General features: G+C 54.4%; 10 protein-coding genes across 10 annotated transcripts; 5 read left to right on the top strand and 5 right to left on the bottom strand.

Moving 5' to 3' along the window:
* Positions 1-8: 8 nt before the first annotated feature.
* On the top strand, positions 9-2,689 carry EI97DRAFT_445851 (uncharacterized protein; the record flags this gene model as incomplete). The annotated part of the gene is made up of 6 exons (XM_033799992.1): positions 9-186; positions 240-439; positions 490-936; positions 984-1,040; positions 1,297-2,237; positions 2,410-2,689. The coding sequence occupies 6 exons, from the start codon at positions 9-11 to the stop codon at positions 2,687-2,689; spliced, it is 2,103 nt and encodes a 700-aa protein (XP_033649939.1).
* EI97DRAFT_437022 (uncharacterized protein) lies at positions 2,470-4,140 on the bottom strand. Its single transcript, XM_033799250.1, has 3 exons — positions 3,691-4,140; positions 3,266-3,579; positions 2,470-3,147 (listed from the first exon to the last, which is right to left on the bottom strand). The coding sequence occupies exons 1-3, from the start codon at positions 3,902-3,904 to the stop codon at positions 2,935-2,937; spliced, it is 741 nt and encodes a 246-aa protein (XP_033649938.1). The 5' UTR covers positions 3,905-4,140; the 3' UTR covers positions 2,470-2,934.
* A 1,194-nt stretch (positions 4,141-5,334) lies between these two features.
* EI97DRAFT_437021 (uncharacterized protein) lies at positions 5,335-8,453 on the bottom strand. Its single transcript, XM_033799249.1, has 2 exons — positions 7,099-8,453; positions 5,335-7,046 (listed from the first exon to the last, which is right to left on the bottom strand). Exons 1-2 carry the CDS (start codon positions 8,347-8,349, stop codon positions 5,763-5,765), a joined length of 2,535 nt encoding a protein of 844 aa, XP_033649937.1. The 5' UTR covers positions 8,350-8,453; the 3' UTR covers positions 5,335-5,762.
* A 161-nt stretch (positions 8,454-8,614) lies between these two features.
* EI97DRAFT_453096 (nuclear cap-binding protein subunit 2) lies at positions 8,615-9,331 on the top strand (the record flags this gene model as incomplete). The annotated part of the gene is made up of 5 exons (XM_033800441.1): positions 8,615-8,677; positions 8,733-8,833; positions 8,878-8,922; positions 8,969-9,160; positions 9,214-9,331. The coding sequence occupies 5 exons, from the start codon at positions 8,615-8,617 to the stop codon at positions 9,329-9,331; spliced, it is 519 nt and encodes a 172-aa protein (XP_033649936.1).
* An 84-nt stretch (positions 9,332-9,415) lies between these two features.
* On the bottom strand, positions 9,416-10,477 carry EI97DRAFT_437020 (SNO glutamine amidotransferase). The gene is made up of 2 exons (XM_033799248.1): positions 10,178-10,477; positions 9,416-10,125 (listed from the first exon to the last, which is right to left on the bottom strand). Exons 1-2 carry the CDS (start codon positions 10,438-10,440, stop codon positions 9,531-9,533), a joined length of 858 nt encoding a protein of 285 aa, XP_033649935.1. The 5' UTR covers positions 10,441-10,477; the 3' UTR covers positions 9,416-9,530.
* A 19-nt stretch (positions 10,478-10,496) lies between these two features.
* Positions 10,497-12,109, top strand: EI97DRAFT_213316 (uncharacterized protein). Its single transcript, XM_033793792.1, has 2 exons — positions 10,497-10,742; positions 10,806-12,109. Exons 1-2 carry the CDS (start codon positions 10,650-10,652, stop codon positions 11,760-11,762), a joined length of 1,050 nt encoding a protein of 349 aa, XP_033649934.1. The 5' UTR covers positions 10,497-10,649; the 3' UTR covers positions 11,763-12,109.
* On the bottom strand, positions 11,884-13,163 carry EI97DRAFT_426535 (class I glutamine amidotransferase-like protein; the record flags this gene model as incomplete). The annotated part of the gene is made up of 3 exons (XM_033797193.1): positions 11,884-12,422; positions 12,594-12,711; positions 12,769-13,163. The coding sequence occupies 3 exons, from the start codon at positions 13,161-13,163 to the stop codon at positions 12,195-12,197; spliced, it is 741 nt and encodes a 246-aa protein (XP_033649933.1). The 3' UTR covers positions 11,884-12,194.
* A 2,378-nt stretch (positions 13,164-15,541) lies between these two features.
* On the bottom strand, positions 15,542-17,100 carry EI97DRAFT_213594 (uncharacterized protein). Its single transcript, XM_033793793.1, has 7 exons — positions 16,817-17,100; positions 16,715-16,759; positions 16,579-16,651; positions 16,167-16,524; positions 16,066-16,112; positions 15,788-16,017; positions 15,542-15,611 (listed from the first exon to the last, which is right to left on the bottom strand). The coding sequence occupies exons 1-6, from the start codon at positions 16,946-16,948 to the stop codon at positions 15,974-15,976; spliced, it is 699 nt and encodes a 232-aa protein (XP_033649932.1). The 5' UTR covers positions 16,949-17,100; the 3' UTR covers positions 15,542-15,611; positions 15,788-15,973.
* A 3,133-nt stretch (positions 17,101-20,233) lies between these two features.
* On the top strand, positions 20,234-22,240 carry EI97DRAFT_350700 (DNA/RNA polymerase; the record flags this gene model as incomplete). The annotated part of the gene is made up of 1 exon (XM_033794835.1): positions 20,234-22,240. A coding segment is annotated over one exon (2,007 nt), but the record flags the coding sequence as incomplete, so codon positions are not given.
* A 1,452-nt stretch (positions 22,241-23,692) lies between these two features.
* EI97DRAFT_385984 (uncharacterized protein) lies at positions 23,693-24,238 on the top strand (the record flags this gene model as incomplete). Its single annotated transcript, XM_033796046.1, has 1 exon — positions 23,693-24,238. One exon carries the CDS (start codon positions 23,693-23,695, stop codon positions 24,236-24,238), a length of 546 nt encoding a protein of 181 aa, XP_033649930.1.
* Between the last annotated feature and the right edge of the window lie 1,983 nt (positions 24,239-26,221).

Below are 26,221 nucleotides of genomic sequence, written 5' to 3'. Positions count from 1 at the left end.
AGTATGAAATGGTTGCCACGGATGACAACACAAGCACCCACTCAGGAAACGACAGCCTCGATCTGGAAGAGGAGGATAGGCGGTATCTTGAGGCGCTGAATGATGAACATCATGTCGCAACCAAAACTACGCGACACCCGCTCGGACTCTTTTCGGTCGTTGCAATCATTCTACAGCAGATGATCGGTAAGTCTATGCCGTAGAGTTTGATACGCGAAGACAGCTAATGATTCAACAAGGGACGGGTATATTTCGAACACCATGGACGCTGATGCAGGTTACCGGGAGTGTAGGGATCACACTGATCTTCTGGTTCGTGGGCGCCATCACTGCCATGGCCGGAGCTGTCTTATACATCGAATTCGGAGTTTCGTTACCACGGCATTTGATTGATGGAAGAGTTGAGCCAGTTGTAAGGAACGGAGGAGATCTTAATTATGTCAGTGCTATGTCTTGCACCACGAGCAGTCGCTGATGGATATATGATAGGTCAGCTACCTCATCAAACGCCCAAAGTTTTTGGTCCTCTGCATCTACGGCCTAAACTACATCTTCCTGGCTTCCAGCGCTGCTAATGCGTTGTCATTCGGGGACGACGTCATGGGCGGCTCCGGCACTGATCGTCCTGCAGGCAAAGATGCGGCTGCTCGTGGGCTTGCCATGGTCGTAGTAACTCTGGCATGTATGCTCCATGCTTTCACTCGCCGAGGGGGGATTATTCTCAACAACATCGTGGTTGTTGTCAAGGTGTTGATACTCTGCGCCTTTCCCGTCATGGCCATATGCGTCTTAGCTGGTGTTACGGATACGAATCACGCAGCAGAGAACATGAGGCCTTCCAACGCATTTGCCAATGTGCATTCGAATGTCGATGGATATGTGCAAGGAACACTGGCGATACTCTATGCGTACAATGGTTACAATCAGGCCAACTACGTCTGTCATCCCTCCTCATATCCGGGACTGACACTGACGAGGAACAGGTCCTTTGTGAAATCAGCCGGCCACGGAAGACGCTAGTAAGGGGTATTGTGATTGCAGTAAGCATTGTCTGCATGCTGTATACGCTGGTGAACTTGAGCTATGTACGTCGCGCACTCTTGCACATCTCCTTCCACCTCCTTTGAACACCCTTTGACTTTTTTGAACCTCTCCATCGTCTCCCATATATTTGCCCCCTTCATAACCTGCTTTTCCTCTCTCAGTTTGGCTTGGTCAAAGGAGCATGCTTTCTAGGACCCGATTCTTTCCGTTCACATGAAAATGCCCTATCTCAGCCACCTAACCCTCCCCCAGATGATCGTCGTCAGCAAAGAGCAACAACTCACCACCCCGGACATCGCCCTCCAATTCCTCATCAACATCTTCGGCCGCACCCGCGCCCCCAAACTCCTCGCCTTCTTCACGACCGTCAACAGCCTAGGCAACATCATCGGCATGACCTTCGCCGCCAGCCGTGTAAAGCAGGAAATCGCCAAAGAAGGCGTCATCCCCTTGGCCAAGTTCTTCGGCGAGAACCGCGTACTCTTTCGCGCCCGACGACGGAGAGGCACTCCACACCAAGACCATCGTGCCTCACCATCGAACCCTTCCAACGCGCCCCTATCCGCAGTCCAGCAAGTCGAGCACGGGCGGGAACCCACCCCCTACGGCGCCCTCCTCCTCCACTGGCTCTTCGCCATGCTCCTCATCCTCCTCACCTGGCCGACCTCGAAACCCATCTACGCCTACCGCATCCTCGTAAACCTCTACTCGTACGTCACGGACGTGATCCCCAGTTTCGCGCTGGGCATCGGCATGCTGTGTCTGCGCGCTTTCACGAATTGGAGCACCAAGAGTCCCGTGCCCGGTTGGTTGAGCGTGTGTGCCGCGGCGCTGTTTACGGCGAGCAATGGGTTTCCGCTCGTGGCGATTTGGGTGCCTCCGATAACGGCTGGGGAAGGAGGGGATGCTGCGGCTGCGGCGGCCGCCGCCGCTGCGGCGAGGAATATCATTCCGGGGTTTCCGTGGTACATAACCGGTACGCTCTCGTTTGCGCTGATCCTCTGCAGTGTCGGGTATTGGGTCGTGTTTCGGTTTGTGTGGCCGAGGGTTGGGGTGAGGAGGGGGAAGGAGTTTGTTGTGGAGAGGGAGCCTGTGTTTAGGGTCGTGGATGGCGTCAGGGTGGAGTGGCATGAGATTGTGCTGCATAGTTGGAGGGTGAAGGGGGAGGGCGGTGGGAGGGCAAGGGGGGAGGCGTATGTTATGGGGGATGTTTAGGCTGTGTGGCGATGAGGAAGATGGGTTGGAGTGCGGATATATATTATTACTCCTTGGTGTGAAGTAGTAGACGATAACCCTGTTAATGCCCATTTCTCGAGTCCGCCACCTCTGTTAATGAGCCCATTGCGTATGGCAACATTTCCATAGAACAGATAAGGACCCCTATCCGCAGTACCTGTTCGCAAAGTATGGGCATGTTGGAAACATTTTCGAGGTTGAGCTTTTCCAATTACTCTCATCTACATACACCATCCTACACCTGGAGCGGAAAAAGGCGGCGAGCTATAGATCCGACAAAGAAGCGAACACAACGCCCTCCCCCGCGCCGGCCCATCGCGGGATATATACAAGAAAGGAAGAAATAGATGTAGCAGCCGCATGCGCCGTCCTGTTCCGGACTCGATCCTCCTCCACCGCTCACCCCTGAGAAAATGCCTCGACGCTGCCTCCCTAGCAATGCGTCGCACCAATCCGTCTTCTTTCACGCACCCTGTTGCGTATCCCGAAGCAACCACTCTGCTCTCTGTGCCTGCCTTCCCAGCAAGCGGATATCTGACCAAAAGATTCCCAACCCGAAACGCCGTGCATACCCAAAGCGAACAAGAACCGCATTCAAACGTCCACGCTTTGCGTAGACTCGAAGATCACGAAAAGAGACTCCAAAAAGCATCCTTAGAACCACGTCACCCAACTCGCCGTCGCCAGCATCAGCGGCAGCGCCACGCTCACGAACGCATTGACCTGCACGGCGCGTTGTGCGGGGGAGGAAGTAGTGGTGTAGACGAGCTGGAAGCCGATGTTCTCGCCCTCCTGGGTCGAGTTGAAGCAGTTTGTTTCGTTGACTTCGGGGACGTCTTCGGGTTCGGCGAAGGTGATGTCTGCGCACTGTGGAATACAAAGTCAGCCCAGCCCATTCTCCACTATATTTGACGTCGAAGCTTCGATTATCAACCAAGGGGATCGATCCATAGTTGGAGTAATGGAAAGAGGAAACAAGACATACATTGTACAAGGCCGCCCCATGCTGCGCCGTCTCAATAACCTGAATCGTCGCATTATCCCCCACCTTTGGCGTATAATTCGCCGGCAGCGGCACCTGCGGGAGGCAAAACGTGCCGTTATATTGCTGGTTCGAGGGCCCCGTGATCTGGAACATGGGCAACATGGCGTGGGAATAGTTGAGGGGCTCGTTGCCGTAGCCCATGTTGATGTAGAAGAGGGCGAGGGAGTGGCCTGGGAACCAGCCTGGTTGGATGGAGATGGCGCCGCCTTTTAGGGGCCATTTGGTGCGGTTTTGGGAGGTGGGCATGCCGCCGCCTGGAGGGGATTTGTTAGCGGTGATTCTTTGGGCGGTTCAGATGGGTTGTTTTGGCAGTCATTTTCTTGGTCTTTCTGCTTCACCGATACTAAGGAAAAGTCCGCACATACATGGATACATCCACTGCATTCCATACGGGAATCCATAAGTTCCATTCTCATAGTTGATCCCCAGCGACCCGGGCTTTATACTGGGATCTGAATCCGACACGGTCCCGTTGGTGTGAATGTTGTTCCCTCTCCATCCGGGATAGACGATGACGGTGTGGGCGGCCGCGAGCGACCAACTCGCGACGACGAAGGCGAGCTCTGTGAAACGAAACATGGCGGACTTGGAATCTGTTTTGTTGCGAGTATCGGGTTGGGGGGGCGCAGTTGTCCGAACCGGCTGGTCCCCTCAAGTCTCAACTGCGATGGGACGAGACGTTGGCGACGACGGATCTCCCGATATCAATGATTCCAAGTTCTTTGAGTAAAAATGCCGGAGATATCCAAAAATTCGGGTAATTCGTCGACGATAGAACACACTTCACTTCGAGTCGGACACGGGCAGACGCAGCGACAGCAGCAGCAGTCCCCGCCACCATGGGAGGGAAGCCCAGCACTTAAAGAGGGCTGGCTGGGCTTTCCCATCCCCTCCACCCTGCCATGCATCCCCAATGCTTCCTGTGCGACCCTCCCGCCTCTTCTCGCAGAATCACCATTCATGGGCCCTGCTCGAACCCACGAATTGGGTCCGCCATACCGGAGCACCCACGGCGTCAGCTCTGCAGCATGGCGGCGAATGGGCGCGCGGTGGGCATATTGAGCTGGCCGGGGTGAATAGCCAGTGAGCTGCGCGTAGAGCGAGATGCAAAGTTCACCACTGGGCAAAGTTTGAGGGACCAGTCTTTCCGGCTGCGCTTAACTCGAGGGGACCATTTGCGCAAATGTGCGGGAAGAGCAGGTTTCTCAGCGCTGATTTGGTAGACGAGATGTGATGGCGTGGTGCAGGAAACAGGGGAGAGATGGGGTGTTCGGCAGTCGGGCCAGCGCGAAGCGGGCTGTAAGCGCCCTACATCCCGATTGAGACTAGAAGAGAATACCCATCGCAAACTACACAGTACAATGGACAATCGTTCCTTGCTATATCAGACGCCTGAGAGTCTTTCAGGAACTGTCGATGCTTTGGCGCGCGACTACATGGCAGTGATGTGATAGCAGCGTGATATATATCACTGTGCCGCAGTCCCGGCGGCTTCTCCCTCCTTTCACCTTCTTGTTGAGTGAAGACATTGTTGGATTCATCCGTAGTCCCCAGCATATCGCTTGTTATCACCGACCCTCTCCTCCATTTATCGACCACCGACAGGGCTGACGGGCGGAACACATCAGACGCAGAGGTGCACAGCACGTTCGCCCAGCAGTACTCTAGCGTAGGAACCACCGTTGCAAGTGGCACAGTCAGCATGCGTGCATCCCTTCCTCCGCCTTTCCTCGTGTAGACTGTATACACAGTATTCCAAATGAAGATAGACTAGAGGTCATCTATGCATCTGATCCTTCGAACTTCTTAGGTATGTACCTCTTACTCAGCCCTGGAGCAGGCGAGCAATATATTCTGTCGCATGGAGATGCTAGCAGGATCTGCATGACGTTTTGGAGGGGAGTTAATTCCGTCGCTTGGAAGAGAGCAATAATTGGCAGAATGTTTCTTTTCCCCTGACGCGAATGCAAGTCGCTCGGGGTCGCTAAAGTCCACTTACTGGAGCTCCTCTTGGGGCTGGGCATATCTGAACAGTCTACCTAGGTATCAGAGCGGTCGCGCAAAGTGGAAGCACTCCGTACTCCTCCACATATGCGTGCCTGTGTGCGTGTCCTGCTTGTCGATGCCACTTGTACTACTGCCACCCGATGCACCCGATGTCATGGTTCTCCAGCATGGAGCTAGTCACATCGGCAAAGAAGAATGAAGATGGAGAGTGCGCAGTCTTGGAGAAGATTACTGCCATGTGGCTGGCTTCTCGAAGCACCGTCCCTTAGCAGAGTCTATCCCACAGAGGCCACGAGAATCCAGGCCAATAGCATTCTTGGGATTATATGCTTAGCGCTCTTATACATCTTTTCGGCTTCCCAGCGACCAGAACGACCTCATACTCTCAAAGCCGGAGATTCCATGGCAACAACCAACTTCTATTTCTCCCTCACCACTTTGCATCGTCCACAGGTACATCAATACCCATAGCCCTCAAACTCTTCGCAGCCGCTGTAATCAGAGCCGCTTCGCGCTGCAGCAGCGCCTCAATCTGCTCCTGCTCCTGTTTTCGCGAATGTGAGGGAACCTTGATTACCGCAGCCCCCCTCTCCCCCTCCATCTCTCTCGTTGCTCGTTCGGCCTCGATGGCAAGGTCCTTTTTCAGCCCCTTTATCTTCCCTAGACGCTCCCATGCCGGCACTTCGCTGCCGTCTTGATCCCCCGTCAACGTCTGCGCCTCGTGATCCAGACTACGTTCCATTGTCTGCAGCTCCTCAACGAAGGCGGACTCCTTCTCGCTCAGCTCTGTGCCGCCTATGCTGGCCATCTTCCTTCTGATAGCCTCGTAACGAGCAGTGATGGCTTCTTGTTTCGCCTTCACCTTGTCTAGGCGCTCCTCAATCTTGGCATTGGTATAGCCATCCACATCGCCGTCCGCACCTTCGTCATTCCCAGTAACCCCGTCAACCTTGGCGACTAGCTCAGCAACTCGCACGACTTGGTCGCGGAACTCCTCTCGGAGTCGTGTGCATCTTATGAAGAGATCAGATACGGCCGTTTGGAGTCTGTGCGTGTCTTGACTGAGGGCTTTGTGTGCGTTCATGAGGATGTCAAGATTGGCTGGGGACAGCTTCATCTCTTCTTTGCTGGACGCTTTATGTCGGGCGGGTATAAAGCGCTCTTTATCGATATGGAATTGTAGTGGGTCATAGAGCTCCTTAGGTGGTTGGTAAGCCGGCCGTGATTGTCTAGACGGTACCTCCACCAGCATGTACTCGGCCAGCTCCTTCTCAGACGGGAATCCATACTCTGGTGCATCCAGGAACACGGCTTGGGGTTCGTTTGCCACGGTCGTCAGTACGAAGTAACCCAGGTTACCTTCCGCAACCACAACGCACGAGTTAACTTCCTCTGGCGCCTCCTCGGATGCGGCATGAGTACCTGTTCTGGACATGCACAAGTCAACCTGTGTCCCGGCAGACTCCAGGAGCCGATCGAGGCGGAAGGTGAGACCCTCGCTCTGGGGTTCGGCGAGCTCATTTTCGAGATTTCGGATCCAGGGCTCTAGAGTTATAGAGTACACGCCCTGAGATCGGGAGACGAAGAACGAGAAATCCTTCTGCACGTCTGGGGTGATACTTTGGTTGAAAGAAGGCGTGTCATCGTCTGCCAGAGCGACCGTCTCAGTGAGGATGAGCTCTTGGGCAGTGGACTCGGGTGAGATATGCTGTGGCTGCAAGCGGTCAGTCATTGGGCGAGTGAAGACCTGGCACGAAACAGCTTACTGGGGATGACGGGAGCCATCGGCCAACGATACCCAAAATATCTAAGCAGATGTGCACCTTGGAGGTATCAGTGAGGAGGCACACGACGGCTCCAGGTAACCCTTCAGCCGGCCCATCCTCCACACTCTCCGAGAACGTCTTGAGTGAGAACACTATCATGTCGCTAATCTCGAAATCATCAACATCCTCGGCAGAAATGGTAAAGGGGCCTTGCAACAATGGACATGCGGGAACACTGCTGGGGCGAGAGAATACACTGATGGAATCGCCTGAAGGCAGCTTCTCAGGGAGGGGTTCGGCATAGAGGATATCGGAGAGCCAGGAAAGTTGCCGTTCCACAGTCTCCTCCTGCTGCTTGGAGGCCTCTTTATTGTCCTGCACTTCCGCATAGTCGGCGTTGATCGAGGTAGCCAAAGTCTCGATAAGAGTGAAGACACCTGGTGTCTCTGGTAGCTGCCATTTGCTGGGAAGAAGAGGGCACAGAGCGTATACATCTCCTTCAACCATGGCAATCCATAACGTCATTGGAGCCCAGCCATGAACCCCCTCTTGATCAGGATAGTCTCCAAAGCAGGCGGACGCCACCTCCAGCTCGAACGAATCCGGCGAGAACCCCTTGGAAGCTCCTAACTTAGCAGCACTCACATCCTCCTTGTCGTTTGTCGCATTGGCCAGCTTTTTCAAGTCTATTGAGAGGGTGGGTTCGCTGAATGTTGAGCGATCGGACCGGTTCACTTCCCATAGGCGAACCACTCCATCCCGCGTTATTGTGACAAGGCAGTGTCCTCGGTATCCTAGCGGGTGCCACATGAGAGATACAACAGGGGCCTGTTCGCGCACATGGGCGGTGGGGCCGACTTGGAAGGTTTTGAGCTTGATAGGGTCGGTGGAGGGAGGTCCTTCTAAAACAGCGGGCTCGGGGAGAACGACGACATGAACTGTATGCGCGGTTGCAACGGCCATGAAGTCGCCATTGGGACTGACGACAAGCTGTGTGATCGGAAGCGGAACTGCGACTTTGAGTGTACGGTATCCATTCTCCCCCTCTTTCAAGGCCAGCAAATCCGCCCAACGGATCTCAGTCCCGACAGCTACGAAGATCTCCGTGTCCCTAGTTGCAATCGTTTTCCGGCGTCCGGTATCGTCTTGGGAAATGGGCGATTTCGAAGATGGAGTTTTGGACGTGAACATTTCCCAGCCTGGGTTCGGTCGCATGAGCCATTCCGGCGTGTAGCTTATAACTCGCGACATTTTGTATTCGAATCGCGTGGTACGGGGTAAAGATCCGTCGACGAGGGGAGTTCAAGTTCGTATGCCCCCTTGTCGTGACCGCCGGTGGGCAGAAGAGATTCAAGTAGCGCGCTCAAACAAAGCATCAATCGTCGAAAGAGAGCTTGACGCGTCGGCTCAATTTCGGGTCTTGGCAAAAGGAAGCTCCATTTCAACACTTCCACTTCAAACCTACTCTACGCACGACGGCAATCTTTCGACACCCTTTCGACCTACTTCGCCTGGCATGCCCCCCAATCGTAGCACGGTTGAGCGGCTGGACAGGCCCAGCTCGTATGCGACGGCTAAGGTTTGTACTCCGAATCTCACATCCACGAACAGCGTACTGAATGCGGCTTGAAAAGCGGAGGAGATACCGCGCTGCCGATCCAGACCACAGACGCCCACCGAGTCCCGATCCAGAGGAAAAGCTCAAGGATGCTACTACGCTCTACGTAGGCAACTTGTATGTCCGCCGTCGCACGCTTTCCGCAAGTCTAATCCGTCTAGGTCCTTCTATACAACTGAGGAGCAGATACACGAGTTATTCTCGAAGTATGTCACGGAGTCTTTACATTTACTTGACGCGGCTAAGAAGTAGATGCGGTGAGATCAAGCGCCTGGTCATGGGCCTCGATCGGTATCAGAAGACGCCTTGCGGGTTTTGCTTCGTCGAATACTACACTCACCAGGATGCGCTGGATTGCATGAAGTATATCGGAGGGACCAAGCTGGATGAGCGAGTCATCCGGACTGATCTCGACGAAGGTTTCACTGAGGGCCGACAGTATGGGTATGGTTGTCCTGCCACGTCGCGACTTGGTTCGAGGCTTACCATCATCGTAGACGCGGAAAATCCGGAGGACAAGTCCGAGACGAATACAGAGACACGTACGATCCTGGCCGTGGCGGGTACGGCAGAGCTATGGACGATTTCGGCGGTGACGAGCGCGACTATCGGTAGATAATCCTCGGGAAAGCACGGCATTTGGGCTGGACTGGTGTTCGGCGTTCATTTATTTCGTGTAAGGAGGTATATCTCTCGGCGCTAACAATACCCAATACAAGCTTCAAAGTCTATTCTGTACTGGTCTATCGTTCCCAAAAATCCAAACGCCATGCTCTGGATGCTATCATAACAGCAAATCGCCTCCTGGCCTACCCTAAATCGTTCTATCTACAAGCTCGAGCTGGCGACGGCGCTCGACAGCCCTTGCAACCTCCTCCAACCACCAGACATGGATACGCGGATCGTTTGTGAGTTCCGGATGGAAACTAGTGCCGAAGACATTACCCTGTCGGACGGCGATTATATCTTCCGCACCGGCATGGGTATGCTCCTGATTTGCCTCCAGAGCCGGGTTATGGGTAGATAGAGTGGCCATGATCTCGACATTCTCCTTTGCTTCCTCCTTAGCAGCCTCTCCCACCGGCGTCTTTGAAGGCGCAACCACTGTAGCGTCTCTCGCCGCCTCTTCGCTCTGGATCCCGGATTTATGCGGGAGGATCTTCTCGACAACGGGCGCTCGAATGAAGACGCATCTGTAGGGTTCATCCGCCGAGCTATCTTCTGCGGCGCCGAGGAATGGGAGTGACAGGTTGGCTTGGAAGCTCTCAACCTGCCGCCCAAAGTGGTTTCTGTTCACCCGCACGTCCAGCCCTCCGATGAGCTCTTGTCCGCCCTTCTTCGTCCTGTTCGCAGATTCCGCCAGCAATATCAGTCCAGCGCATGTTCCCCAGGTAGGTTTCCGGTCCACTCTGTCAGGGATCAGTGTTGTGCTTAAGACTGACGGGACGGCGGCGAACATACTTGACAAAGTCACGCAACGGCTCCAGAAGACCTGACCGCGCTGCGACCAGTGATATTGTCGTGGATTCGCCTCCGGGAAGGATCAGGGCGTCGCAAGTCTGTAGTTGCTGCGGCGTCCTGACCTCAATGAAAGTCCAGTTCAGGTTATGCGAGTGGCGTTTCCTCAGAGTTTGCGCCGCCTGTCGCAACAGCTGGATATGCTCGCTGAAAGCCCCCTGCAGAGCGAGCACGCCTACAGTGATACCGGGTACACTGATTGTCATTTTCCAGCGCTTCTTTTCCGGAGGTTAGGTCGGAGAGTTTGTAAGATGTTCAAAGAGTCATCCCATGACGGCGATTTCTAGATATCTGCGCAGGGATTGTCTTATCGATAAGCCCGTCAGGCACCCCAGTCGGCCCCGCGTTTCCGCTGCTATTTCAGGTCCCCGCCGAGATCTCCGTCGATATCCACATCCAACCCCGCATCGTCGATATGACCGTAGACGACACCATCACCTTGACATGCTGGCTACTCGACACTCGGCCTCTATGGCCGGGCGATCGGAGAGACAACATATCGAAAGCTGTACGATACATACTCCTTGGACTCTTCTCGATGAAAGCTTTCGCAATGCTGATACTATAACAGGCTCCAGATGCGCTCGCATTGCTACCCCCCGAAGAACGCAAAAGCTGCACCGGCATGCACTTTCTTCGTAACGGCAAGGAAAAGCTAGGATCCGCCCTTCTCAAGCGCTACTTCGTCTCGAAAACTCTCGGTATACCGTGGAACGAGGTTCGCTATGCACGCAAAGACGACCCCAAGCATGGCAAACCCGGCGCCCTTCTCCTCGACGGCTCGTTCGCAAACGTGGACTTCAATTCATCGCACCAAGCCGAAGTTATTGCTCTCGTTGGCACAGGGTTAAACTGTGGGCTGAATGTAGGCGTCGACATTGTGTGTCCGAACGAGCGGCACAGCCCGGAAGACATTGACCGCGAAGGGGGTTTCGACAAGTTTGTCGATGGATATGACTCTGTGTTCTCGGACGCGGAACGACGGGTCCTCAAGAGTCCAAGGCAGTTTCCGAAAGCGATGAGGGACCGCGACTTGACACGCAAGCATACACTCGACGACGACCATCTATACAAAGCTTGCTCAGACGCTGGGCAAATGGTCGGTGAAGTCATGTCTACGGACGAGAAGTTGCGGCGTTTCTTTGCACTATGGGGCTACACGGAGGCGTATCTCAAAATGGAGGGGATAGGTCTGCTCGCGGACTGGATACGACAACTGGAGTTCTTCAACGTGCGGGCGCCTACTCCGGCCAGGCGCACACAGGATGTGCCGCAGGATGATGTGGGGGAGAAGGTCGACGACGCCTTGGTATTCTTTGAGGGGAGGCATTTGAAGGACGTGCGGCTGGGGATACAGGCATACGGGGAAGAGTACATGATGGCTGTGGCTGCGAGGCCGGCGGGTACGAAGACAATATCGACGGATGGGGGTAGGTTAGCGAAGGGGACTTGCCCTGATATCAATTGGTCGTTTGAGGTTGTGACGCTTGATGCGATTTTGGAGCATGCAAAGTCGAATCAGGAGTGATTGGACTGCGAGGGGTTCGAGCGCAGTGTTGGAACAGCTCGATCCGCCTTCATCAATCACGGAGAACCTAAGGAGAAAAGCCAGGGTCGTAGCAGATCGAAGGCAGGTTTAATGAATGAGTAATTCAGGACTCTTGTCATGCTTATGCTTCTACCAATAATGACTATGGTACGTTTTAAGTCTTAGCGGTATTGAAGGGCCTGTGGGAAGGTTTTTGGACAATTGCTTATTCCCAATATGCGTCTAGCGGGATTGATTACTTGAATATGGGCAGACGGTCGTCTTAGAAGTATTGGTGGGCTTATAGGCAGCAAAACAACGTTCTACAGTCCCACCATTTCCACCGGTCATTCCACGCCATACCCTCCACCCTCCTCCAATCTTCCATCCCATGCAATACCATCAACCTAAAGTCTTGCCTTACCTTCCCCTCTACACCGCCCCCCACCGCTCAGCAAACCGATCATTCTCCGGATCCCTGTTCCACTCATACTCGCTACTGTCAGCGAGCAGAGTAGCCGTCTCCTCGCCCCAGACGTGCGCGATCCACGCCAGCGCGAGGTCGATGCCCGCCGAGATGCCAGAGCTCGTCCAGATGTTGCCGTCGGCGACCCAGCGGGCTTTGGCGATCCAGTGGACGGAGGGGTGGCGGGCTTTTACCTGTGCAGGTATTAGAGGTGTATTCAAGTGTGTCTAGTATATAGCAGAGCCAGCATTTGCAAAACAAGGCAGAGGGGAAAGGAAAGGAATTGGAACAAATGAAACAACGAGACACTGATAAAAGGGAAAAAGGCACCAGGTATAGCAAATGGAAGGGGAACCACGACGCACCCAGCCGAAAACGCGCTTGTTCGTCGTCGCTTTTCTCCCGTCCAACACGCCCGCCTTAGCCAACAGATGGCTCCCCGTGCAAACACTCAACAACCACCTCTTCTTCTCCTTCTCGTTCCTCTCCCCTCCCTCCTCATCCTTCTCCTCCCCCTGTACCCCCTCCCTCCCCCACCACCCCTTAACAAACTCAACCACCCTCCCCACATCCGCACTCTCCTCATCCCTCGCCCCAATCCCGCCCGGCACAAGCACCATATCGATATCCCCCCACGCCACATCGTCCAACGTATGCGTCGGCACGACCTCGGTGCCGAACCTGGACCCGACCTTCGCCCAGACGTGGTGCGCCGTTGAGACGGGGGCGAGCGAGGGGCCCGGGGAGACGAGGTAGAGGTTCAAGGGGGTGCGGTTGGCGAGGAGGGCGAGCATGTCGAGGGGGCCGAAGAGGTCGATGGATTGGAAGCCGGGGTAGAGGATGAAGGCTAGGTTTTTTGGGGTTGGGGTGGGGGAGGGGGAGGGGGAGGTGGTGATGGGGGGGTAGTGGTCTGGGTTTGTGGTTGGGTTGGTCATTTTTGGTATGTTGGGTGGGTAAGGAGGATTGGGTTTGAGAAGGTTTGTTTTGGTGAGCGTGTTTGAGGGTGGGAAGGGGGGGACGAGGGGGATATGGTCAGGGTAGAAATAAGGTCTCTGGTAAATCTTTCCCTTGTACCGTTGACAGGGCGAAGAAAAACGTCAAAATTCCTCAGCTATCTCTTTCAATCTTTTGCCCGAACTATGAGTAGCGAGGATACAGAGACCGAGACGTGGCAACCTTTAACCAGAGATGGGAATCTCACACCAACACACTCTAAAAGGCGGTACCCAGATCCAACTTATACGCATGCGGAGACCAGAGCACAATATTACTAATGCATACTCTGGTGGTCAGTACGGCGTCAAGAGCGTATCCGCATGTACCTTGAGCTAGGGTGCGCGGGGTATCTGGGCTATTGGGTCAGAAGAGTCATAGGGGGAGCTCTTGTAGCGGTGAGTGAGCACATTGTTATCATGTGTGCAGGGGTTCTAGGGTTCGAGCGAACTCGGAGCTTACTGCTTCATTGTGCAGATGCGAGCTGTTTCATGCTGACTTACTGTAGGTTGAATGGAGGGAGCTAGCTTGGCGTATTGCTATTGGGTGAGGAGGGAAAGCCTAGTTGTGTCTAGGATATATCGAGGCCTTTAGAATTCACCAGAGTCGGTTAACATCTAACTACATCTCCACAAGACAGATAGAGTTCTAGGACTAGGTATATAACCTCCGACCTCAAATGCCTGGCAATGATCACACAGACTCCCCATGCCCGTGAGAAGACTCAGGCTCGTCGTGCAGGTCTACAATCCATCATCCACCTTCCAAGGCATTCAAGAGAAAGAAGCCATGTGCATCAAAAGACTGAGCAGAGGAAACGAAGGGGCCAAGAGCCATATTGAAGAGAAAGAAGTAGCGCAGATGTCTGAAAGCGAAGAGTCCTTGGGATGAGAAAGAGAATAGGAGAGAATGACAACGTACCTCGCTATCGTCCACTTCACCACTGCCTCCACAACCGGATACACAGCAGATAGTAGGATACCTCTATCTTTCTGTTCGAAACAACGATATATCCTGGAACAAACAGCAGAGCACACATACCCCAACCGAACCAACTAAACCAACCTTCCCATCCCTCCCGCGCCGTCCTCACGCCCCCAAGCGAACCCAAACACCAAACCACCCTCTCTCCAATTCCAACTTCGGCACCAACTCGGACATCTCGGGCTTCCTCCTCCAAATAATTCTCCTCCATACGACTACGTGTCCGCTCCTCCTCTTCATCCCGATAAACCGCATACCCCCGCTCATTCATGCACGTCATACCTCTCACCTTGCTTATGTACCCTTTAACCTTTCCATATGAGGGACCCTCAGGTCCCCCAGCGCCACTATGAATTTCCCCGTCCTCGCTAATCCGCACCGATACGCACACACAGACGGGAACGACGCACAATGCCATGCTGCCAAAGATTCAGATCAACGCTCGTAACCTCAATCGAGGCACCCGAGTGGCCAGACTCACCATCCCCTACGACCCGCCACAACAAAGCTCACCTCCGCCTAATCTATCCATCTCTGGTACCGAGAGCGGGGAGGCAATATGCCCCTGAACCCTTTCCGAGGACACTAACCGACGATACCATCTACATTGGAGTTGCATCTACTTCGTATCTCTTTAGTATGGCTATCCGGATACCAATTTGCCCCAGGTATATGTGACGAAGGAAACGACATCACGTCGATCACCTGAGCCGCTCGCATCGTCCCATGACGACCCCATGGCGCGGCCTCCAATCTAGGTTAGTGGGACATGTAGCAATCAATGCGCCCTTAATCGAGGTGTGGTACCGCAATATATAGGAGTGGGGCCATATATCGGCGTGGGAGGACGAAGGGTGCGTGGGATAAGGGTAGAACGTTAGACGGTACCTTCAAGAACGAGGCCGCGTTGAGAATGGATATTGGCGGGCCATATCGTGTGGAGTTTGCGAGTGGAAGTAGTATCATTGGGCATGAAAAATCATGGTGCATTGGAACATGCTTGGCCTCCCGACGACATTGAGTTCGTGCATGTGAATCCTGGGGAGTTGGCAACTCGACCGACTGAACGTGAAGGCGCATTCGCGAAGATTAAGCAATCTGATTCCGTTCCTGCTCGCAACCTATGCACAGAGAAATGGCCATCCAGTCATGAGGCATCATTTTCGTGTGATCCGTTGCGCAATAGAGGTATATACATGTGAATGATATGCTGAAGGAGACCCCGGGTTCCGATGCATTTCAATAAGGGATCGCTAAAACAGCAGGAGAAAGGGTGATATGTGGAAGAGAGAGGCGGACTTGAGATGCGACGAACTTGCCGAGGGATGCCGACCATGAGGTTGCTTGCCCGCGCCGTGTCAATCGCTCCTTGGAGATGGCAATAATAAGACAAAAGTGAGATGGCGCTGGTCCATGATGCATATTAGTCAAATATGGAGCGTCCCCACTGGAGAAATTTATATGAAAAGTTGCAAAGAAACATGTCGAAAACTCCCGTTTGCTCCTCGGCTGATACTCCACGCTCCAGTTTCCGTGAAAGGAATCCGCTCTATCCGGGTTCTTTTCAGGACATGAAAAAGACCTCAAGCATCCTCGGGAAGGAAATTTGGAACCGGACCAGTGGTAATGGGCCCCAGGAAAGGTTATTCAGGGTATCTCCGGACGCACAGGGTGGCAAGGGAATGACCAGCAGTACCTGGCGGTCATGGAAAATCTACATCGGGCTCACCGTGACAGGAACATTTTTGGAGGTGGGCGGACACATGGTCTACCGAGAACTTCCATTCGTTGGCCGCTGGGAGAGGGGATATTCTATGAATGGTGAGCTTAGCGCACTTGGAAGCATAACCATGGGCTTACGTCGTCCATCTGAGGCGATATAGTAACCAGGTGGTGCGACAGGCTGTCTGAAGGGGGCTTAGCGATATACCAAATACTGATGGTCGAAGTAACCAAAATACCTTGGAGCTGTAGTATAGTTTGGCGGAGGGGCGGGAGTTCTGTACGGATCCGGCGCTGGTGTCTGTGTGTAAGTAGGATAGGCTTGTGCGGCAGGATAACTGGGATGCTGGCCTGGGACCTGGGCATATCCGGCGTAGGGATCCGTCCTGGGCTGAACGGCATAGGCAGGCTGAGGGACCGTGTAGCCAGCGGGATGTGAAGGATAAGGCGCAGTGGGGCTGGTAGTGTAATGTCCAGTATCGGCGTATGCAGCGGTGTGCGGAGTCCTGGAATGTGTTTCACGACTTTGGCTGGCGTATGATTCAGACGGTCCCCATTCCTGCCTGGCGGCGTGCGTCCTGGAATCTCGATAATCCACTAGAGCAGAGTCAGGTTGTCTCGATACCTTAGTATCTCGAACGTAAGGACTACCTCCGCGTCCGCGTCCACCGTCTCGCTCTGTCTGCCATCGCTGGGAATCTGCCTTCAGATCCTGAATCATTTGCTGTATCCGGCTTCGTCAGCTGTGTGGCCGGTGTGCCAACGTTCTGGATAGGCGCAGACGTACCGATGTGAGCGTTCGATAGGCGGTAATCCAATAACCAGGGCGGCCCTATGAAGTAGTTAGTTTGGAGTCCGTACCGCTCTGCGTATGTAGAGGGAGTCCAACCTCGTACTCGCCGGTACCTGTGCCGGGCCTCACGAGCGCATCGGGCCCCAAGTAGCGCTGGATGTCGGCGGTGATGACTTCCCGAGCGATGCCATCACCGGGCACAAACCACTGGTTCTGCCGGGTCGACATGTTCAGGCGGGAGGTTATGGAAGAGAGAGAGAGAAGAGTAAGGAAAAGAGGACACTGATGTCAGTGTCGCAAAGACAGCCAAGGAATACGAGGGCGATGACAAGGAGGGCTCAAAGGCTCCAAGATAACGCTCTCAGCAGGGTATCCGAGGCGCTGGCGGAGCTATACAGACGTCCTGTCAGGAGCTTGGAGAACGTGTTATCGGAGCAAGGAGAGTTCCAGAAGAAGGCGGCCAGAGGCAGACGGACAGAAGCGGGGGCTGGACCAATATACCGGCACTTGGACGACGGCCTGTGACAACAGAATGGCTGGATGGAAGCGTGACGGGTGGCTGCGGCGACCTGATTTGGGAGGCCGAGGACAGGGTTTGTTTGGGAGGGTTGCAGAACGGGCTGGGTGGGGGGGGTACTTTGTGACTGTCTCGAGGGACAGGTACCTTGAAGGTACTCTACCTTTGATGAAGCGATAGTTTGTGTAGAGAGTGTAAGGTAATTCCAGCGGGGGCCCGACCAGGGCGACGGCAGCGGACGACAGGAAGAGTACCTGTTGGGGGGAAGCAGCCCAAGCGAGAGGAGGCCGAAGGAGGAGGGTTGTGCGGCTCTTGGGTGGGAGGGAGGAGTGAAGGGTTCGAGAGGGTTGGCGGGGGAGAGATGCAGGTTGCCGGCAGGGCTTTGGAGCGCCGTGATTGGCTGGAGTTGCTGACTGAGCTGGAGAACCGTCTGGCTTTTGGGCATCAACGAACCCTCAGAGACAGACAGCCCAGAGGAATCGCTGAATTGCTGAAATCAGAGTAACCACAATTCCCGTGACCGCGACGATGAGGTGCCACAATGGGAATCCCGGTATGTACGACGAGAAGAGGTACAAGTCAGCTCCGTGACAGCAACTGTTGGCTTCGATGTTGGGGGAGAAGAATGAACGACACCAGCTGCCCGAGGCATCACCGCCTTATTATTATCCCCGTCTTACCTTCCTGTGGTCCAGTAGCAGCCCAGGCAGTTGGAAGTCAGAAACTGCGCGCTCTTCGTTGGCAAGCGTAAAATGCTCCCTTTGGGTATCATTATTGTATTCGTGTGGAGACTTGACGACTCACCGACAGCTTCACAAGCGGAACCTCACAGCCTGACCTGAAGCCATGGCGCCCCGTTGCGGCCCAACGCCAAAAACCTGCCCTGAATAGTCAAGACAGGCCCAAACCATCCATCTGCGAGCCACTCCCTGCGTGACCCACGCGTCGCCAGTCGTTGTGCGGGTCGCCGTCGACATCATCAGATTATTGGATGCTGCATCACCGACTCTCAAATGCTCTCTTCAATCTGCCGCCCAGGTTGCCTCATCCTTCACCTCTTTTCCTCACTGACTCTCTCCTGATCTGAGCTACCTACCCGAAGATCGCACGGCAGGCCCGATTTTCCTGTGCAGCTCGGCGCGTCCCGAACTGGAGGCCAGGAACAATCCATCCGAGATTCTCAACACTTGGGCATGGCTGCATTGTACGCTGGTGATATTCCAGCTCTACTATGTATAAGAGAAATCACAAAGGCCCAGTCTTCCACCATTGGTGCCGTTCTAGCCCTGTCGAAGAAGCTATACCTATCGCTGAAGCCTGTACCGTACTGACCCAACTAACCTATAACCTATAGGGTCCATGCCATATCTCCCCGACCAGTCTATACCCTCCCCGTCGACGTGAACATCGTGGCTCCTGCCAATTAGTCGGGCAATCAGACTCCAACGATGTGCTTTCTGGCTCGCAGCGTATCAGGAAGCCCAATCCAGTCTCCAGGCATGACGACGTACAGCACGTGCGCCAGTAACACCAAATGCATCTAGCCGACTTGATGATGCACCATTCTGCGTCTATTCTGCATCGTGCCATGTCTCCTGTCCTGGGACTGGCGGGGAGATTTCACAGAACGCAATGGTTCCATCCGTTGCACGACCAACGTCTCGCTCCCAAAGGATCAATATGCAGGTCATATTGCAGCTCGCTGCATTCCTGCCTATGTGCGGCCGTGGATGCGTCGATTCCCAAGATAAATGGGACCTCTGCCGTACAAGAGGTCGACACCTTCTGGCTTTCCGGGTTACCGCGTTCCCCCGTTGCGGACCAGGCCGGTGAATAGTTCAATGGCATTCAAGAGCGCAATAAGGCCTCAAATTCGCGAATACCAGCCTCTGTCGGTCCTAACAATCGCCTACTGGTAAGAGTATGTGGGAGACCTTTGGGCACTTTCGGGCAGCGAAGGGACACAGTTTCGGGAACACAGCATGCGCGCGATATGGGAACTTTCCGATGTCCCAATCATATATTAGACTAAGGGAAGGAGATGTGGATTCTGCATTCACTAACAGTGCACAGATCTGGTTCATCACGGTTTCAACCAACTAGGCCAACCGCGCCATTTCCATGACACACTGCGACCTGAAATGCAAGGTGCCTGGAGGACCGCATCTCCCTGCTTCTTATTTGGTCCAAATTCAAACTACGTGTCCGATTACAGATATTGAAACTGCATATCCGGTGCGACCACGTCTCTCAAATCGCACTCCGCCTGCCCGCCAGAGTACCCTTAACAGCGTTTGAATTTGTTTTTAGATACAAATAGGCGACAGATTTTCACTTGCAGGTCGCCATGCACAGTCTCCTCTGGCAAACAATAGTTAATCCCGGGTTTGTGCTTCTGGATTGCCCATGCAGAGGTACGTTGGCATGAGCCGCCCTCCCTTTTCCCTGAGCTTGAAGGCGCTTTAATAGCTTTCGTATGCTCAGGCTTTAGTATGGTCACTAGAATCTGTAAGGATGTTCAAACGAACCAGTAACGGCATGTTTAAACTCTCTGTTGCCAAGCTACTGCTCAGGATATAGTGGTATATGAAGTAGCTAGGACCGTCACACTGAGCTGCGCACGCATCCGCTCTCGCGTTCGAAATCCAGCTCCGTAGCATAACAATATAGCCCCTTCTCATCCTGTAGACGTAGTCAGATATTTATCAATTGGCGCTGACACTTTCCACAAACACGCATTATGCACTCTCCGTCAACCTGCCAAGACATTATCCCATTCGGGCTAGCGTAATGGTGCGAGCACGGGACCGCGCGGTGACGTGAAAGTTAACCGAAGAACCGCGTCGATCTGCTCCGCGTCTGAAGATCCCTTGCCCATTTCACCCTCCCACCATCGAAACATCAACAACATACACCAATTCTTCACCTTCACACCCTCTACCATCCGATCCGCACCCAAATGTAACATATTCTACAGACCACTCGAGGACCCAACAATGTCCTCCCCCACTCCCTTTGCCGCCTCACCCACCTCGAGCCCCTCGCACGACCCCATCCCCAAATCCCGCTACACCTACAAACACCTCTCACAACTCAAGACCTTCTCGCCCACAACCCCACTCCGCCCAATCGCCCACATCGACCTCGACTGCTTCTACGCGCAGTGCGAAACGGTCCGCCTGGGTCTCGACCCGGGCATCCCCCTCGCCGTCCAGCAATGGCAGTCCCTCATCGCCGTCAATTACCCTGCGCGCCCCTCGGGCGTGAGTCGCCACATCACGGCCACGGAGGCATTGAAGCTGTGTCCCGAGTTGAGATTACAGCACGTAGCGACGTGGCGGGAGGGGGAGGAGGGGTGGGCCTATCGCGAGGATGCGGCGCGGTGTATAGCGACGGACAAGGTGAGTTTGGATCCGTATCGGATGGCGAGTCGGAGGATTCTGGCGTGTATCAAGGGGGTGTTGCCGGATAAGGAGCAGAGGGTCGAGAAGGCGAGTATTGATGAGGTGTTTTTGGATTTGAGTGCGCAGGTGCATGGGGTGTTGATGGAGAGGTTCCCCGAGTTGAGGGGTGGTCGGTCGCTGGATGGGGATGCGAATGAGTTGTTGCCGAAGGTGCCGACGACGGTGGTGGATTGGGCGGCGGACGAGGTGGTGGGGACGGGGGATGAGGAGGGTGAGGAGGAGGATACGGATTGGGATGATGTGTGTTTGGCGATTGCGGCGGAGATTGTGCGGGACGTACGGAGGGAGATTAAGGAGAAGCTGGGGTATACGTGTTCCGGGGGAGTCGCGAAGAATAAGTTGTTGGCGAAACTTGGATCCGCGTACAAGAAGCCGAATCAGCAGACCGTTATTCGGAATCGTGCTGTTGGCCAGTTTTTGAGTGAGAAGAAGTTCACCAAGATTAGGATGCTGGGCGGGAAACTTGGGGATGAGGTCGTGGCGATGTTCGGGACGGATCTAGTCAAGGACCTCTTGGACAAGCCATTGGAGCAATTGAAGAGGTTGGGGGATGACACCGGGACTTGGCTGTATGGGACGATCAGGGGCGAAGATCATAGCGAGGTGAATCCCAGGACGCAGCTCAAGAGCATGCTGTCGGCGAAATCGTTTCGGCCGGCCATCAACTCGTTTGAGCAGGGGGTGCGGTGGTTGAAGATTTTCGCTGCTGATATCTTCTCGCGGTGTGTGGAGGAAGGTGTGTTGGAGAATAAGAGAAGACCCAAAACCATCAATCTGCACCATCGTCAGGGCGCGCAGACGAGGAGCCGGCAGAGCCCCATTCCGCAAGGCAAGCCACTGTCAGAAGCCTTGCTGTTCGATCTTGCAAAGAACCTCCTCGCTCAGGTGGTGGTAGATGGGCGCGCCTGGCCATGCGCCAATCTCTCCCTGAGTGTCGGCGGATGGGAAGACGGGGTAACAAACAACCAGGGCATAAGTGGATTTCTGGTCCGAGGCGCAGAGGCAAAAGCACTTAGCACAACGGGGAAATCAAGTGGACAGGTTGGGGAGCCACCCAGAAAACGAAGGAGGAAGGGCAACATAGCAAACTTCTTCGGCCCCCGAGACGAGAAGAAGCAGGACTTTGACGCCGCTCGCGCTGTTCTACTGGCACATCGAAGGTCCACAAATGATGATGAAGAGGAAGACGATGAAGATCTCAGGGCCCAGCACGGTGAGGAAGATGTGTTTGAGGAGCGAGAAAGGTCAACCACGCCTCACCTCGGCCGACAGTCGTCATCGGATCTTCACAATGAAGAAGTTCGCCCCTCTGCGCAGCGTGTCTCGTATGCAGAAGACAAACCTATCTCCCACCAGCAATCCTCCAACACCTTCTTCTGCCCCCGCTGCAACATCCACCTCCCCGGCGCCGAGAAACCCGAACACGACGACTTCCACTTCGCGCTCGACCTGTCCAAGGAGATGAGGCAGGAAGAGCGGATTACGCAAAGGACTCCGGTGCCGCAAAAGCCCACGAGAGGGAGGGGAAGACCGCCGGGCAGGGGGAGAGGTGGAGCTGGGAGTGGGAGTGGGAATGGGAAGGAACAGGCGAGGTTGGCTTTTGGGCGGCCGGGTTGAATGAGCAAAAGTAGAAGCTGTGACGGTTTTGTCTATATTGTGTTTCACAGAGTTCCGCTCATGTGAAATGACTGGAATGATATACCCCCACATCCATTCACCATGAGAAACCGTTCGGCCTTCTCCTCCGACTTTTACGGTAAGTAAGCCCCGGAGACACTACGCAAGCACTGGCACATAAAAGAGTAGAGGAATATGAGAGTAGAGGAATGGGGGGTGGAGATTTGGCCGCCGGGTAAGGGGCCCCTCCGCGAACATCCAGAGGCCTATCAGAGCGCTCGGAAGTTGAGTGCCGGAATCGAGAGCACAATGAGGCTCGAGATAGCACGCGCTTCGCGCAAAATAAGTACCATGCCGTTGCCGTTGCGGTAGTTCACTGGTGTTCGATCCTGGAGTGCACAGAGCCGCACGCGTACACGCACTTATATCGAGAGACGGATCGAAACGCGTGAGTATCCACAGGCTGGCGGCAGCTTGGATGCCCATCTCCAGTCAAACGTCCTCTGTGTTCAGGTGGTCCATGAAACAAGGACAAAAATATCGCGACCTTGTTTGAGACCCTGTGGCAGCTGACCAATCACAGTGCGCAAGTCTGCTGCTCCAGGGTGAACACTAGGCGGGCGCCAAATGGCGTAGGCCAAGTTATACCAAAGTTACTGGCAGCGCATCCACCGTCGTACCTTCGCCCATGAATGAACCACAGGCGCAACAGCGCCAGCACGCGCGGGGTCAGTCAGAGCGCTTCGAAGTCAATGTCACTCTTTGTAGCGAACATATAAAGTGTAGAGTCACTCACAGTAGGTATCACTCACATCACACACCGTCCTCGTTTCTTCACATCTTCCTTTCTTCACCGACTTTGACAGTCGTTGTTGTTTCCTTTGTCCTTGCATATAATCTTTCTCCTTGTATCTGCGTAGTTCGACTGGCTTCGATACACGGCGTTCCCATTATTGTCCATCATTGTACAGAAAGAGCAGCGGAAATCACAAGGCCTGGAAGCCACACCCCACGCACAACCGCAGCACGATAGCGTCATAGTCACCTCCCGGATTATCATCACCATCAACTCTGTGTTTTCACACAAGCCACGGCTTCAGCTATCCTTACGCTCTTCGCATTGTGCGCTCGAACAACGCCTTTGTTCGCAACATTCAGCAACGCTTAAATCACCTTGTCGCCTGGTTTCACTGTTTCACCCGACCCAGAAATATATCCACGCTCTCCTAGTTCACTTCAACCTTGCCAATCCCCTACCGATCCCTCAACCTCAACCTCAACCTCGAACCTCTTCACTACTCCCCGTAAGCGAATCCCGCTGCTTCACGAGCCCGCATTTCACTGATCATGGTCTACCTGGCAGTCGGCCTCAAGATGCTCAACTTCCTCTCGCGCCGCACCATGAAGGGCGAAAAGGCCACGGCAAAAACATCCCTCCTCGAGTCGTGGTCCCCCGGCGGCTTCCTGCGCGCCACCCTGCGCTTCTTCCAGTTCGTCATGGCCGTCGTCGTCATCGGCCTGTACGCCCAGGACCTGCGCAAAGCACAACAGCAGGGCAAGTACGCCGACGCGAAATGGGTCTACGCCGTCTTCGTCGGGTCGCTGAGCGCCTTCCTGGCCCTCGTCTTCGCCCTGCCCCTCGTCAAGTCGTGGATGTTCTTCTACCTCGACGCCCTCGTGTGCTTCTTCTGGGTCGTCGTCTTCGGCATCTTCGGCAGGATGTATCTGCCCTTGAAGCCCGACGACGATGAGGCCGCTCGCGACAATAGTCCCGGTGTCGTCCGCATGAAGCGCGCCGCCTGGATCGACATGACGAATATGCTGCTTTGGTTCTTCTCGGCGGTTTATGGAGCCTTCGTGTTTTGGAAGTGGCGTAAGGAACGTACCGTCTTCACCGGGCGGGCTGAGTCGCACGTCTAGTCGTTCCTTAGGCTATCTTGCTATCTTCTACACTCTTCAAAGAAACTGTTTGAGACGATGGACTAACCGTCGTTGCAGTACATCCAGGTCGAGTTCCAGACAAAGTCGTTTGTGGTGGCGGTGCGGATGCGCGGTGTGTCGGAGGATAGACCGTGGTCGCCTTTATGATGGTTCTTTATCTCTGTCTGTGTCTCTGTCTGTGTCTCTGTCTGTGTCTCTGTCTGTGTCTCTGTCTGTGTCTCTGTCTGTGTCTCTGTCTGTGTCTCTGTCTGTGTCTCTGTCTGTCTCTGTCTGTCACTATCAACGTTTTTTGGAGATACCCCATATTCTTCCCTTGTCAATCATCGATTAGCAATACTTGGTGCTGCATGTGTGGCGAGGCTTAAGCTGTGCAATACAATGTCTCTTTCTTTTATGGGTTATTCTTTGCTCTTCTTAGTGTGCGTAAATTCTAATTCACTCGCACCCCGTAAGACTACAGTACCAACGTAGCCTTTCATCTACCGAGACCGACTGTGTGGGTCCTTTCCAGGCACCTCCAATCTGCTCCGCGCAGCAGCATGCAGAAGCTCCTCGTACTCCTCCGACTTGAGCACCCGCCCCGCCGACAACCGCTTCCGGAAATCCGGTGCCATTAAAACCGTTAAGAGAGCCTCGATCTCAAACGTGGTGCCCACTCTCGACAGAACCTCCCCCAGAGGCCTTGCAGGGACGTGCATGCTCCCGTCATCGCCATCGTCCGGCTGCGTGAGGAGCACAAGACCCAGTTTGTACATGGACTTCACATCACTATCGGCCGGCGGATCGAGCGTCCGTTCATCCTCCGTCTCGACCAACTTGATCATCTTGGCAATGTACCATGTGTCAGCGAAGAAGGGGGGTTTGACGTCGTGCGGGCCTAGGACTCCCGGAAACACGAGAGGATTGTGGAGCCTATGGAATATACGTCTGATACGTGGTGGCAGCCGTATCTGGCCTAGACTTCGGGGGCGCGCAGGGCGGGGGATTGTGTTTGGGCGTGGTTGTAGGCGTCTGGTTGGCCTGGGGGATTGATGAATTGCGGGGTTCAGTATGGATGTATGTCCCAGATGGTATGGTTCGGAAGTCTTGGAGAGGATGGATGGATGATGGAGGGGGGATACTTACACAGACCCAGGTCTGCGATTTTGACGAGTGGGTTTCGCCCGTCGACGTGCGAGCAGAGGACGTTGTCAGGCTTACAATCTGCAGTACGAGTCCAGTCAGTTCTCTGGGTACAGAAGAAAAACAGGGGAATAGCTAAGCAGTCGTCGCTCGGGCTTGATCAAGGATCCCGTCTTCCCAGACTCTACTCACCCGTCCAGACATTGTTAGTGAGCCCAACATCTCTCACGCCTCCCGCCATGCCCTCGAAGAGAGCGGCCATGAAGACGGGATTACTTTTGTATTTAGCTGGATCAAGTGCGCTCAGCGGCACGTCGAGATGTTCCAGGACGAGACAGTAAGGATTCTTCGACTGCACGGCTTCTTCTTCAAAGGCAGCAGCAGTGTTAGCATTACCATGGAAACCGTTTTCGCTCATGTATTGGTTGATCTCCTCGTACAGAGACCGGATGTGCCGGCTCTGCTGGATGGCTCGCCTGGTATAGGCCTCGCGCTCTCTCCGGAGCCATTTTTGTTTTTGAGAAGTGGCGGTTTTGATGATGGCCCTGGAAGGCACACATTAGGCACCGTCTTTGTTCGATAGATAGTACGTGGCATACTTACCACTCCGCCGGCCGTTGATATCTGGCGTTGTTGTTGTTGAGTATTTCGGCTTTCCAGATGGTAGAGAGAACAGTCTGGTTCAGCTGAAGCCGTTCCACGAGTTTGTAGGTGTATTTGGCGCCGGTGTGGAGGTGGCCGGCGGTGAATGACATGGATGTGGTGTCTGATTCTGATGGATCGGTTGTCAATAGTACGTTTTCGAGTGTGACAGTAGTGGGCATTGGGATGAGGGTGCTT

Source organism: Westerdykella ornata, assembly GCF_010094085.1.
Source record: "Westerdykella ornata strain CBS 379.55 unplaced genomic scaffold EI97scaffold_39, whole genome shotgun sequence".
In the NCBI taxonomy this organism is placed as follows: Eukaryota; Fungi; Ascomycota; class Dothideomycetes; order Pleosporales; family Sporormiaceae; genus Westerdykella; species Westerdykella ornata.
Note: the sequence above shows the minus strand (reverse complement) of the source record. Positions and strands in the feature narration are given on the sequence as shown.